The following is a 15302-nucleotide window of genomic DNA, read 5'->3' on the forward strand; positions in this document are numbered from 1 at the left end:
TACAGCATTTCACTATCCAAATGTTTGTTTCCACTCAAAAGGGAATTCGCAGAGAAACAGAACACATTCCTAATGACATGCATTTCTGATCAAAAGCTTTTGACCTTATCTGATCAAAAGCCATTGAAAAGCTATTGTTATTCACTTGCCTGATTATTGTGAGGCATTCCATAGAGTGCTTCAACCAGGTCTGCCGCCCTCTTCAGTAGCACCTCCTGGAAAACACATGTGCACGAGTCAGTCGAATGTACACGCAGAAGTCCTTGAGAAAAACACTGGATTGTGTGAGAATTTTAAACAGAATTAAACCAGTGCTCAGGGTTACCCCCCCCAATAAACGTCTTTATTTCTTTTTAAATATTTACTGTAAGAGCCCAGAAGACAGCCCAGATAGTGGTTCTTGTCTGAAACACATTTGCCAGAGAGCAATGAGGAATGATTTGCCATGGTTCCACCTGAAGGAAGACAGGTGGTGGGGTGGCTTAAATACAAAACAGAAAGCAAAGACTTCCTGGCTCGTCATTGAGTTCTGTTTGCTGGGAAGCTGGCAAGCCTTTGCCTTGTTTCCTGTCCCTCTGTTATACACTGCACCAGAGGGAAAAGGGAGTAACAAAGAAAAAGGAACTAATCCACATCCCACAGCAATCTGTCCAGAGGCTGATCAGGTCTGTGAGTCAGCCTCATTGTGTTAATGCATAGAGAGGTTATACTTACTACTGCTTGTGTAATATTGACTTTCTGCTAGTTCATCATGTTCCATACTGAACACTAACAATAATTCTTGGATCAGTTACTGTACCAAATGCTATTTCTAGATAAATCCTTTATATCTTTGGGTCCATTGTCCTTGTTCATTTTGTGCATCATCACATAACCAAGTAAGGGACAGCGGGAAGACTACAATTGCAACAGACAGGAAGAAATGTTCCACACAGTTTTGAAAACCATGCCATTCCAGTTGCATTACTTGAAGTGCAGAACTGCTTTGCAGTCAGACTTCAAGAGCTTTGCACTTTATAATATGATTTGACTGTGTGTCTTTGTTCAAACAGTACTTAAGAGAGATGGACAAGAAAAAGATTACTTCGTTGTCCTAACTACGACAACTCTGACAGAATCACAGAATTTTAATGGATATTCATTTTTCCTCAGAGAAAGACATTGTGGGAAGCTGAACATACACCAACTTAATTTAAAGACGCAACACGAGCGCCCTATACCATGAGCTTGTGCTTCAATGCTTCAAAGCTTCAATGTTTGTGGCTTGAATTTTTTCACCATTAACATGAAAAATAGTTTTACTGTTCAGAATGCAAAGTAACCTTCCAAACCAAAAAGAGACTGGGGATTCAATAACTGAAATCCTAATTTATTGAAAGCTTTTCCCTTAATTCAAAATAACTGGAGAGTAATTAATGACAAGCAGAGTCAGATTCTTGACTAATTCGGGGGGCAATTTCATATGAGGGACACACATGGCCTGTGCCAGTGATTTCTGTCCATCCATATCATCTCATTATGATATAGAATCAGCTCATTATGGGATTGTCCATCCTAGACGTATTGCTCTGTTTATTGCATTTTTTAACCGAATTTATTCCTCTCAGCTGAGCAGTTAACTGGTCCTTTTTAACTAGACAACAAACAAAGCTCTGGAGCCACCTTAACATGTAGGCATCACCCAACCTTGAGGAAAGGGAGATAAAAAAAACACCCTTTACTAAGCAATCAGGGCTGCACAATTCTCCACCTTTGAAGGATTTAGAAGGTGAGTTCGCGTTAAATTGTTTGTTTTTAAATGTGTTGTTTTTTTCTTTGCGGTATAGTGAGAAGAACTGATGTTATGGGAGCCCCTGCTGGAATTCTCTGGTGTATTACAGTGTGCCTGTGCTGCCTGTGACTGTGGAGACATGGAGGCGTAAAGAGAGAGAGACAGGGAGGAACAGAGGGGGGGCGGTCTTGCTGCTTCAGAAGAGGCAGCGAGCAGCTGGGGGAGAGCTACCCTATCATTATCGCATTGTAAAAATTACAGGCTTCCCTGAGCATGACTCCCATCGCAGTACAAGGACCCTCTGATTACTTCTAATTTTCCCATTTGCTGAATTGACCGGGTGCTAAGAATTACCTCCTCAAGCCTGACAAATAGCGTCCCTTTCTTGCATTCTCTCCCTCTTCCTAGATTGGTATTTACCTTTCTTTTTTTGTTTTGTTTCGGAGTCATGCATTCGTTTGTGGTGTTCATTCATTAGATGTCAAAAGCTGAATGGTCCCTTTCAAATTTAGAACGCATCCAAATCAAAATACCATCCATAAATAAAAAGTCAGTCAAAATGCACAAGCATATTAATGGGCCACATTGTGTTTAATTAGTGGCTGTTGAACCAAGAGACCAGAGCCCATAAAGGGATCTTCTAAACAACTGGAAATGCCCCTTTAAAACTGTCAGTTTTAAAGACACATCTTTTACCGAAGTGTTCTCTCTTAACTTTCACTTACAGCAGGTGAGAAGTCTAATAATATGATAAGTGATTTTAAGAGTCTTAATTTTTTTCCTGTATGCACCGAGAAAAGGTTACAAAGGATCTTGCTGTGCCGTGCCAGAGCACAGTAGAGATATTGGTGAAGTCTAGTTTTGACAGGAATCATGCCACACCACTGCTCTAAACACAAAACCACACAGATGGACCAAAGTTATTGTCCATGAACATGCCCAGAATACTGTAAACCTATACCCAGTCAGGACCGAACTTGGAAAACAATATTCCAAAGACATAAATTATAAGGTATGTATCATAAGGTAAAAATGATAAAAGTCCATATTTTTCACAGCTCTTTGGATTTTGAATCTTTTTCCTTTTCAGGATCAGTCACTGTTAGTGTGAATCTTAAGAGTCCAATGCCTCACATAAGCACAGACAAAGTGTGGAGGGAAACGAGTAGTTTTTGCCATAATCCTTCTGCCCAACAATATATGGCAAACATTAGCCTGTGACTTCAGTATGTGATGTATAAATGCTTTGTTGAATTCAGTTTTATTTCTTCCATATCTATCCACTGTGGCTTAAGCACGGGATGGTGATCAGGGCTCTGGACGGGAAAGAGGAGGGTTCCGATCCTGGAGGGGGCTCTTCCCTTGTACCCCTGAGCAGGGGATGTCATTCAGAGTGCTCTCGCAAGTGCCCCGCCGTATAAAAGGGTACTCTCCAGCTCGTTATTAAAGCAAGTATTTGTTCTCAACGGTAAAAATATAGAAAAGTAAAACTTAGTCAGCCATATTTTTCACAACTAGAATTCTTACAATAATTTATCACTTTAGCAAGATCATTGTGTATGTGAAAAGTCATCATAACCTGTTACAGCGATTTACTGTACATCTTTACTTATATGCTCTACATGAATCCCTGTTTGATCTACGGTTAAGATTATAACCTAAACCCTACGTCTCCGCCCTTGTGTCCGCTCCTCTTGGTGTGTGAAGCGCTGCGCCTCAGTGTCTTGGTGCTGCCTTCCTGCGCACTGTGCTAAACTCTCGCTGCTCCATGTCTCTCTCCGTCTCCAGCAGCGGGCCGCTGTGCCGCGCCGGGCAGGGGCCTGCCCTCCGCACTGAGCCGGCGGTCTGTCAGGGACGGGCGCTGCCTGTGCCCTCCCTCCACGCCAGCGCCTGCGTAGGCAGCTCAGCCCTCTCCCCCTGGCTAGCGCAGACTTCATTAATCTCCATTAGAAAACAGAAGTTACTTAATGTCTCGCTGCCGCGACACCCTGCCTCAGGCCCTCTGGCAGCCCCTGCGCCCGCGCTGCTGATGGCGTGTTTATATTACGGCAACGGCCGCCTCTTATTCTATTTTCATTAGACAATGACAGACGCGGCAGGCTCAATGATGCTGAGTGTCTTTAAAGTAATGATGCCTGCTTTCATTGCCAAATCAGCCTGCGTTCTTCAGCTGTGAGAAGCCTCAGCTGAACCCAAGGAACAAAGGAGTGTGGCTGGGCCCTCCTCTCTCGGCTTGAACAGCAGCGCGCCCCTCTTCCCCGTCGCCCCACTACGTGCCCTTGCTTTTTAGCCCACACGAGAGGAGGCATTACACGAGCAATGCAACCAATAGCATCTGACACAGTTTAATGCGTTTCAGTTTCTACAATAATCATATCATACACAATTCCTCTTCATAACCCACATCAAGGTGGCACTGGAGATGACCCAGCCTGGGCTGTTTGCTACCTCTGGATGATAAATCTGATCTCCTCCTAAACCACAATTTTTACAAAGAGTACTGATAATAAAGAGATGGTCAGATTGCTACTTAGAGATGTTTTTTTAAAAGCATGCATGTGAGCAATTAAAAGCATCCTATAAAACAGCAGCTCTGGAAAGATCAATCCAGAAACCTGGATGATTAAACATTCCTAAGCCTGGTGTCTGGGTGGCTGTTTGCAGGGATGCAGCTCCTTCGGAAGAGGGACCAGGGCTGATGTTCCATCCTCGGGCCCAGCACACCAAGGGACAGACTATTGGATTCCTGTCAGGTTAAGTGCGAGCAATCAGAGCGTTATGCTTTAACATCACTGAAAGCAAATGCAATCAATACTGTAATATAGTGACTCCCAGTTATCATTATAATCTCTTATCAGAGCCCTCTGCAGGGGGGAAGACAGTGGAATTAACCTGCAACGCTCTGTCTTACAGTAGACTATATTAGAACAGCAGGGCTAAGCAGGGATTAAGCTGAGCCTATTTGTTTGCTTGTTTGCCAGCTCTGGTAGTTTTATTAAATTGATTATTTCGGAAACAAAAAAAAAATAACACCTTTTTAAGCCAGGAACTGGCAGGCACCACTGAACAATTTCACAGGGAACAGTGGCTTAACTGAGAAGAAGAAATAGATAAACACAAGGCTCAACCACATCGAAACCAGTATGTAACAACAACACCACCCTCACTCACAGCTGAAAGTCAGTGTTTGCCCATTCATTTCCTCATTTAATAGTAAGGTCAAGTATTACAAGTACGTTATTTTAACAATAAGTTCAAGTATTGCAGTTTAATCTATTTATAAGAGCAGGTCTGATTACTTATATCTGAGCAAGTGAGCGGCATTGCTTGTGCTGGAGCTGACTGTTAATTAAGGTGGCTGAGCTACAAGAAGCTGAGCAATGTGTGCACTGTTCAATTTGCTTAATAGTCTGCTTTATGTTGAAATGGCAGCAAATGTCATAACATCTAAAGGAGTCCTTCATCAAACATTACAGTGATTCTGCAATTTTATTATGTTAAAGAAACATGAAAGATCCTAGCCTGGATGATTTGTGAGGGGTGCAGCTCTGCTCTGCCCCTGCTGGGACTTGATCGTGGTCAATCAGGGGCTCAGAATCACACAGCACTACACCCTAGACCAGATCCTGGGATTTCGGTGGATGTCTGAAAGGCGGTGGCGGCACTTCCGTAACGAGCTTAGTGCACTGAGCTGCACTGATTCCAAGAACTTTTCTGAATGGGGATGGTCTTGCATCCATACATCCATCTTCTAACCTTTCATCCAATTCAGCGTCGTGGGGGAGCTAGAGCCTATCCCAGCAAGCAACAGGTGCAAGGCAAGGTACTGTACACCCTGGGCAGGACGCCAGCCCACTACAGGGCACACAGACACACTCACTTCCCAGAAGCCAGTTAACCTACCAGTATGTTTGTGGACTATGAGAGGAAACCAAAGCACCCGTCAACACAGGGAGAACATACAAACTCCACACAGACAGCACCAGAACTGAACCCAGGGCCCCAGCGCTGTGTGGCAGCAATGGTATCCACGACACCACTGTGCCACCCTGGTCTTGATGACATGCCTCTGAATTCAAAACATATGAACTATAAACCTCAATCCTATTCAACATTTAACATTCTGCAGTTAAAGTGCCTGAAATATTGCTCCTGTCAGTTCCTGTCCATGTAACCTCTAGAGTGTGATTAAAATAAACAAACGCCAACGTATTGAGAAACACTTTGCTATGTGCTCTTGGAAAAATAACATTACGTTCCCTTTCAAATATTGGAGTACAAATTGCAAGAGAGCAATTTTCAAGTTAAAGACTGGGGCTTCTCTCATGGTATGTTAAAAGGTAATGAGCCCTTTCTCAATACATAATTACAAAAAGAAGCCTGTTTATGGAAAAAAGATACTTGTTACTATGGCCACTTGGATTATTTCATAGGGATCTCCGGAGAGAGCACACAAACCACAGAGCAATATTCTGTATGACAATAAATCAATTGAACAAGAACATCACATATTGAAGATTTGCAGGCAGTTATCTGAAACATCAATGTGCCCATTATGACTTTACCTGGAAGACAAACTGTAAAATAAATAATAACAGAGCATTTGTAAAAAAATGTTCTACTGTACTACTATATTTTAGTATAATGCAGACTTACAGAGATGGATTCAAATGTCAATACTTTCAGCTTAAAGGGGTCAATTATGAGAACACCAGGGTTAACACACAGCTGAGGGTCCACTACAGTGAGAGATAAAGCAATTTCACACAATAGGTGCAGCTTCTCTATATCCCCTCCTGCCCCTCTCACTCCTCCCTCTTCCTCTTCCTCACAGCACCGAGCCTGCAGCACTTCCACCCTTCAGCAAGCTTCCAGCAGATATCAGTTGGGACAGCCTTCCAGCCCTGCGGTCCTGCGGTCCTCCAACCTTTCAGTCCTCTCCTCCTGTCCTCCCCTCCGCCAGTCCTCCCCTCCTCCCCTCCTCCCTTCCTCCCTTCCTCCCATCCTCCCGTCCTCATTATGAAGTCAGAATTCCTGTATACCTGTATCTTTCTTCGTACCAGAACAAACCACAGTGCTGCACAGAGTTAAAGCTATACAATCCCCACATAAGAAAATAAATTCAATATCTTTAAAGAGCTGAGAGTTTCAGTCTGACGTCTAACACAATGCTGTTCCATGAACAGGGTGTATAACAGCACAAGACTTCAGGTCGGCATTTTATTGGGCAAACTAGAGAGCCAGAGGTTGCAGATCGCAGCGAGCATACTGGAACATAAGGGATGAGAAGCTCCTGAAGATTTTTAAGGACCTTGATCATGAAGAGCTCTTTGTGTTACAGTATATAGCCCTGCAAATCTGGTGTGAGAGGCTCAAGGACTCCCACTATGAATCTCAGGTACTGATCAGCTACAATCACCAACACATTACTGGAAGGAGTTAAACAACAATGTCCATGCAGAAGCAAAAATAAAATGTGAAAGTGTTGAATGAGATCACTCTTGTTTCAAATCCTGCTCTTTTACTGACTTGCAGATATACAGTGAAATTCGGTGGATAATTAAAAAGAAGCGACAATCTGACATTCATCAGTTCTTTCAAAGACCACCTGCTGTTCAGAGCACACAGACAGAGCAACGGCAGAAACACAGGAAATGAACAACTCCGGATGAAATATTTCAAAGATTCTTTAAAACAAATTAAACAAACGGATTTCAAAACAGTCGATGTATTTGAATAAGCAGGCATGCGTATTTTGGGTTAAAAGAATTTTTTGGAGCCAGAACTGCCACAATTCACATGTTGCTCCACCGACCAATTTAAAGCAGTGATCAAAAAGAAGACAGTCTCCCTCCATCAGAAGCCAGGCTAACTTATTAACTTACAGTACAAACAACGATACTGCAGCAACAGTAAAGATCAACAACTTGGAATACCATTAGGCACATCGTGCTCTCTATTACTTCAAGGGCCTGTGCTTGTGACAGATACTTTAAGAGTAAAAATTGGTGGTGCTGACGTTTTACGTTGCACAGACATCAACATCTTTATTCTGCTGATGTTGTAACGGGTTTTCAGTAGGTTTTTTTTTAAAAGATTTCCTTTAACACTTGCATAACACTCCTGTACGTCTGTGACATTATCCTTGCAAGTGTGAAGTACAGTACTTATGGCCAGGAGAATCGTGGCACTTCAAGAAACATTTCCAGTCGTATTTAGAATGATAAAATAAACAATGACTTGATGATAAATGATGGCTCCAGGATGGTGTAATGTATTTGAAAAATATTTGGTAGTCGTTTTTTGTTCCATATTTAAATTATATGATTTTGTAAACAGAGCCATAAATAACATACTTCCTGAAGCATGACTTGCAAAGTATTTCAGTCTTAAATACAATCATAATTACACAGTAATTACAATACAGTGACTGGGCTGTTATGTTGTTATAAATGAACCATGCAGCAGGAGACCAAACACAATGCAAAATAATGACTGAGCATTATTTTGATTTATCTTGCATATTATCATCACTGTCAATTTTAATGTTTAAGTACAGTAAACTGTCTATTTGTAACCATGTAGGAAATCCTGTTTCAGCAATGTGATTACCACGTGAAACTGTAATAAACCACATTTAATTAATTTCATTTAATTTCAAATAATCATTCTTTCAGTCTGTTGTCCTTTAACTACATGAAATAAATACTTTAAACTTTTGTTATATACTACAAGTTACGGTAACTACACAAAAATGTGAAATATTACAATATTTGACTCTTTAGAACAGAAGATAACATACATTTTGATGTATTGTTGAGCGGATTTGGAGCTTTTCCTATCAAGAGTTTATAGTGTGTTCTTGTGATCCAAATGAACCCATCACCTATGCTTTTTTGTAAGCATTTCGCAGAAGTCATTATTAACTACTCCATTGCGGCCCCAGACTGAAAATCAATACTGTGCAGCCAGGACTCTTAACATCGGATTGATTATTATTATTATCTTTACAGTCGTGCACAAGATCCCTGCATACCTGTTTAAGTAGGGCGGCAGAGAAAACATTTCCTTCAGAACTGTGTTATGTGACTTACTGTAATTATAACAGCCACTATTATATTCACTAAATAAACACTCATGACAAGATGGAAATACTAACCTTTTTAACTCATGTTTTTTTTTTTACTCAAAGGTATTACAAAGGAATGTTCTAAAAAAAGACAACTGCATAAAAACATTAAGATACATTATTACTAGGCTGACACATTTGTACCCATTACTAGAACTGGGGATTTTTTACAAGAGCTTTCTAAGGAAATCTGCTCACTACCAGCTGCGGAGCCCGGACTGGGACAGGAGCTCTGACCACTATGCTCTACTGACATTAACTATCCCACAATAGTTAGCTGGGAGAAAAACCACTGAGCTGGAAGTCAAATTCTTAACAGCAGCAGAGGTGAAGCACACACACTGCCTGACAGAACCTTGTGTCTAGCAAAGGAACTTTCAAAAGTCCTTCTTTGAAGAAATGTACAAATATGCCATCCTTATCAACATGGAAATAGTATAATTGCTATGGTGATTGTACTCTATATATTTTTAGAAAGCTTTTTTAATTATTATAATACAATGTACATGATCAATTATGGCTCTACAACACCGCAACCCTGTACTGCACCTATTATTGAAAATGGATTACCTTCCAACTCACCCTACATACATTGATCATGATTAATGAGTTCCACCTCTACACACATACCCCAAGCTCCCTCTTTGCCTTTTTGGGGGGTTTTCCTTTATTAAGCCTACCCATAAATAAGCCCGTCACAGCTTTCATGTATGGAGTCACTCTCCGCAGCAACGCAGAAGAGCAAAACACTTTTCTTTTTCTGTGTATAAATACTGCACGTGCGCGGTGACTGATTCTGACCGCAGCAGAGACCTTCAAACTCACTGCATTTCTGATCTCAAAAACGGTCCAATCTAGAGGATGTCTTAGAGATCAAAATCATGGGTAACGTTATGTTGCAAAGGACCTATGGGAAGCACGTGGAAAGAATTCATTTCGTTTAGTGCACATAATGGAATCGAACAGTTTTTCTTCCTTTTCCGATGGCTGAGAGGAGGGGTCCAGACCTCAGTAACGGGCCAGAGCTGACGGCCAGCGCCAGGCAGCGAGGGCTGCCCACACAGTCAGTCGCCAGCTTGGCTTTCTGCTCTGCCCTCGTTTTTCAGTGCCTCACTTACTGGACTCCAGCGCTGGAGGGACAGGATCAGCTGACCTCCACAAACGAACCCTCCGACAGGTCCCTTAACAATGATAAATCGCTCTGCGCCTGGGCCCCCTGAACACAATCAGCCTCCAAAACACGAAATCCTTCTCCCAGGCACGGAGGAGAGAAAGGGCTGTGTAAATCCCAGGTTACGTTTCCACGGCCTGAACGATCTCCACTGTCACAGCCTTCTGTCTGAAGACCAGTCGTGTTTAATGAATGTTCATCGCGTGGGTCTCGGGGTCCGCTGGCATAAACTCGCACTAACAAGGTTTGCTCTCATCTGGAGAAGCGCACCACCACAAATCTGTCTGTGACAACATAAGCAACTGCTGCTACTCCAAAATAAAATGAATGAGAATTTCACCATTGCTAAGGAGTCTTAATCACAGGGCTGATTATTCCAACTTTATTCCCAGATAACAGCGCATGGGGGGCATGAAGTATTTGGAGTCGTTTCTGATGTTGATTCTTCGGCTACATTATTAAACAATTAAGTGTTGGATTTGCATTCTTTCCCACAGAAGCCCCTATGTTTCAGGAACTGCAGCAGAACAGCACGTCTTTCTCTTTCTAACTCCAACAATCTCATCGCTTTCTGGAATGGGAACGGAAACACATTTATCTTGTTTTCCACTTCTGCAGAATGAGACAATTAGATAAATAAAGGAAAAACATCAATAAATACTGATGCATGTGAAAGTCTGTGCTGTAGCTCTGGCACAAGTCTAGAATGAAAGCCAGACTTTCACATGTACACATTTATGCCGCTGAAAATTTAATTAGTGATGTGCTTGGCTTCACTGTGTCTGTTCTGTCGTAACCACAGTGTTCCACCTAAGATCTGAACCCACGACCTCCCCCTTATGAGCTCAAAGCCTTAACCATTACTCTTATTGCTGAATAAACAAATATGACAGCTACCTGTAGCACAGAACATTTCTTCTAAAAAAGTCCTCAATTCAAGGCTTATTGTACAGAGGCACAATGCAGCTTTTACATGAAAACGTTTGGGTGGCAGGATATCTACCCATTTAAAAAAATCAATAACAGACAGACGGGTTTATACAGTGCGATATTAGAAAATCCATATAGTACACAAAAAATGGAAACACCTGAGTAAATGAGGGACACGACGCACCATGTAAACGAGGACTTTCACACTGGTGGGGTTCATGTAAGCAAATAACATCCCAGCATGCTTAGGGTCATGTGGAAAATGTTGGGCAGGTCTGGTTATCTACAATTATGGCCACATAACTGCAAGAGGAGACCTCAGTGACAGTGAAAGAGGGATGAGCATTGGGGCGAGTTTGTCAGAAGCTTTAGTGACCAAGACAGCTCCACTAGCTGACTTGACTGTTTCACAAGCAACAGTGTCTAAGATGCTGTCAGTGTGGGAATCATCAGTAAAAGGACAACAGTGGGCAGGAGTGCACCCTCCGGGATCACGATATCCCTGCCTCAGCTCCACGTGCAAGCAATGGCAGGTGAGCAACTGCAGATCAACCAACTGCGAATTTCAACCAGGAGAGCAAGATGCCATTTTCATTAGCAACGGTCTGCCGAACACTTCACAGAGCGAGATACCACAGTCGGTTAGTGGTGCACAAACCACTTGAGTGCCTGAAAGAGCGCAGGGAATGGACTACTGGTTTTTGTGGATTGACACCCGAGACAGTGTTTCCATTTCTTTGTCCACTATCATGGACTTTTTCTAAATCATTTCTTTCTGGAAAACCACTAAGCATATCACTAAAAAGTAAATAATAAAAAGCATAAACTGTTAAGTGTAGCCTGCTACACACCTTCCGGTTTCTGTGTTAGCAAGGTCTTTCACTGCTCTTTCTACTCCTCTTCATCTTACTGCAAGGGATCATGGGTTGAAAACGGCATTGTGACCTCACGCAACAGACTACTCAGTGGCAGTGCTGGATGCACTTGCTTTGTGGTAACATGAATCAGGAGAGGAAGTATTCCATTAATATTTACCAGTATGTCATTTGGGATTAGAAATTCATACGAACTAGTGATTTAACAGACTTGTAAAATAAAAATGAATTGGAGTTTTGTACTTCTGTGACTGAGGTAATTCAATGAGACGCCCGTTTGCCTTTGTGATTGTAAACACATCCTGATGTCCTCCCGTGACTTCGCAATTTAACCAAAGACTCTGCTCAATTAAAACTGCAGATGAACCTAAAGCAGGTTTGCTAAAAAAGTAGCGCATCTAGGCAATGAAATGGTATAGAATGCTGAATTGGTACAAGGAATTCTGTCTTCCTGTCTCGCAGCTGTAAAAGACACGGGTTCGAACCCTTCAGATAAAGCAGGCCCATGTTCACTCTGTTTCACTGGGATTTACCCCAGTTCTCTGCAGAACAGCTGGCAGGGTAACACCACCCCTGTCAACTCAGGGCAAACTGGCATCTATCTAGACACTGTCTGCTGGTGGTGTGTGAGTCTGTGGAGTGATCGGGCTCAGGATGGATGTCATCTCCATCTCGAAGGTCAGCTTCCTCCAAGGTAGGCTATGCGGGTGTATCACACAGAGATGTGAGTGAATGCACTGTGGATGTGTACATCATGTGGCAGCATGTATGAGTTTTTCCAGATACAACACACATTATTCTAGAAATAAAGAGTTTTGGAATAGAAAAAAATATTTGTTTTTTAGAAAGCAATATTAAAAGAGCTACTGGACTATAATATCAAGGGATGTACCGACGTTTCACTTGCCTGAATATAATCTAAAGACTAACTGGAAAAAAGCACTTCCTCAAGTTTACAAATTTCCTGAAATCGAAAGGAGTAGGAGCCAATAATTATCAGCATAGCTATCGTATAAATTCAAGGTCTCCGCATCAGTTAAAGGGAAAACAACCTTTTAGCTGATGAGAAAATAATGCAACCTTTACATTTACTTTGAAAAATGTTACAATTCTTTCTAGATAGCTGAAGGACTGAACTGTCCTAAAGTTGATAATTATTTAAGATCATAGATGTACAGTATGTAAGTTTACCTTGTGCAATACATAATCTTCCTTTCCTTTCCATTCTATATGTATGCACTGATTTCTCTTTGATCAAGAAATTGGGTCACAACAGTATGACTACAAAGTACGAACAGCTGTTTCTTCACTTGGATGGGACTGTATGTCGAGAACAAAATGAAATTCCCTAGCACAAAAGCATACATGTATCAAGACAGACTCTTCTTTTCTGATGTGCAAGCATGTCATTTTAATAATGTAAAAAAAATGCCTTTTGAGTTCTCTTTTGAATATGCACAGACATATAAAAGCACATCAAAATGTGATCGTCCACCACAAGACGGAACATCAAAGCAACCAGACAATGTATGTTCACTATTAGTATCAATTTACAAATAAACTGTTTTTTGGAGGATGGATCTTAGATGTCAGAATTTGATAAATGGGTTCAATTTGGCAGCTGTTTTAAACTGTCAGTCCCCATCTGATAGTATCCCCTCTACAGCAGTTCTCTGCCCAAAGGAATTACACTCACTTAGCCAGTGTGGGTTTTGGGGGAAAATAATCTTTTCATACTAACTAGGCAGCAGGGCTCCATGGACAAGTCGTGGGAGAATGTGTTGGCCAGGAAGCACATGTGTGCCTTTATGCCTGTATTTCTGATGTGTAGCGTTTCTGTGCTTTTCTATTGTTGTCTTTATTGGTGTCTAATAAAATCAGAACAAGAGCAATCTAATTCTCTGTCAGAAGAATAAAAAAGAAGATGAATCAAAGAAGATGAAAACAACTTTAAACTGCTGGGACCTCTTCACAACCCTTTATATTATGACGCATTGGAAAACAGGTCCTTTGGCAAAGTGTTAATAAAGCAAATGAGATGTTTTTGTGAACCGTATCAGATTCCCAAGATCAATGCAAATACAGGTAGCGAGTCCCGATGCAAGACCTGTTTGGTCACGTCTCATATCTTCACGTGTGACCTGACGGAACCACGCCTGGGAAGGATCTCTGATTCTCACCTAAAGAACGAACCTCAAGAAGTGCACAAATCTGTGACAGAGAGCTAAAGGCAACTCCTAACTGAAAAAAGAAAAATTAGGATATTTGAGTGTTTTCTAATACTATAATGTGTGACAGATAATTACATTCTAGGAAGTTTTATGGTCGTGCATTGTGTTAGATACAGAAAAGGGAAACAAGGTAGATTCTTTTACTCCAATGTGAAATTTAAAAACAAAATTTCAGCAATGATTTTCAAAACAGTGTTCTCTTCAATGCCTGTAGCAGGTATTTCATACAGCCCTCTGGGGTTTATATCAGGATTCCCAGAAGCTGTTTAGCTTTAGCGGTAGAGTGGTCTGGGATATTTTCTATCGTCTTTTGTTTTAAAACACTGCTTTGGTCCTGCTTCTGTGACTTCACAAAAAACTGTACGACACATCTCTGTCCCCTGGGACCTTCAAACACTTACCTTGGGTAGCCTCTCAGGATCTCCGGGATGCCTGGGGATGACTTTCTGTAACCTCTGGAAACCGTAGTCTATGGTGGGCTCATTCAGGGCTGGAAAAGTAAAAAGAAATAAAGCTGTTTTCCCTCAGCACTATTAACTTGAGGAAATGAACTACAAATGAAGTTCAGAAGTTGGATCCGCTGCATGAAGGATATGTATTAGACTCTGGGGTCCAGTTTTCAACCACAAGTGATCACCTGAGACCCTCCAATGGAATGGAGACGCCACAACAGGAGGAAGATATCAGGAAAAGAAAGCTAGAGGAAGTGAAGACGGAGGCGCTGAAGATATACCAGGAAAAAAGAGGTGCTGTTTCTTCCCTACAAACATGTGGACTCCATCACGGATCAATATTTGAACACAGATTTATGGCAAATTAATATTGCTGCTTTACTTTACAGGAAGAAAGTAGGGGGTCATGAAGAAGAAGTGTGTAAAACCTGTTTTTAAATTGGCAGCGATCCAAAAATACAGCACAACAATGTAAGAAGGAACCAACCCAAATTTCTCAACCAGTGCCCCAGGATGGTGACTGAAGACACCTCGCTGTAGGAGCTTCTGCCCCTCAGATGAGATGTTAAACTGGCATCCTGACTGCTTGGTTACTAAATATTACATGACTGCTCATAAACATGTGGGTATTAACCCCGCTGTCCTGGCTCAGTTTCTCTCTAGGCTTGTACCACCTGGCCTCCCTCAAGTCCGCTCTTCAGCTGGTGGAGCAATCTCTGTCTGATCTGTCTGATCTAGAAACA

At 41.8% G+C, this 15302-nt stretch overlaps 1 protein-coding gene across 5 annotated transcripts in view; it reads right to left on the minus strand.

Annotated features, from left to right (window-relative positions):
- Positions 1-15302, minus strand: part of LOC148679015 (transcription factor COE3) — a 165711-nt gene that overhangs the window by 18124 nt on the left and 132285 nt on the right. For all 5 annotated transcript variants that reach the window (XM_088638499.1, XM_088638525.1, XM_088638492.1 and 2 more), the window contains 2 exons: positions 14509-14597; positions 150-215 (listed from right to left, as the gene is read on the minus strand). In XM_088638499.1, the coding sequence (XP_088494625.1) occupies positions 150-215; positions 14509-14597 (155 nt within the window). The remainder of the gene's footprint in view (positions 1-149; positions 216-14508; positions 14598-15302) is intronic.

The sequence above is a fragment of the Lepisosteus platostomus genome, chromosome 1, assembly GCF_059453375.1.
Source record: "Lepisosteus platostomus isolate fLepPlt1 chromosome 1, fLepPlt1.hap1, whole genome shotgun sequence".
In the NCBI taxonomy this organism is placed as follows: Eukaryota; Metazoa; Chordata; class Actinopteri; order Semionotiformes; family Lepisosteidae; genus Lepisosteus; species Lepisosteus platostomus.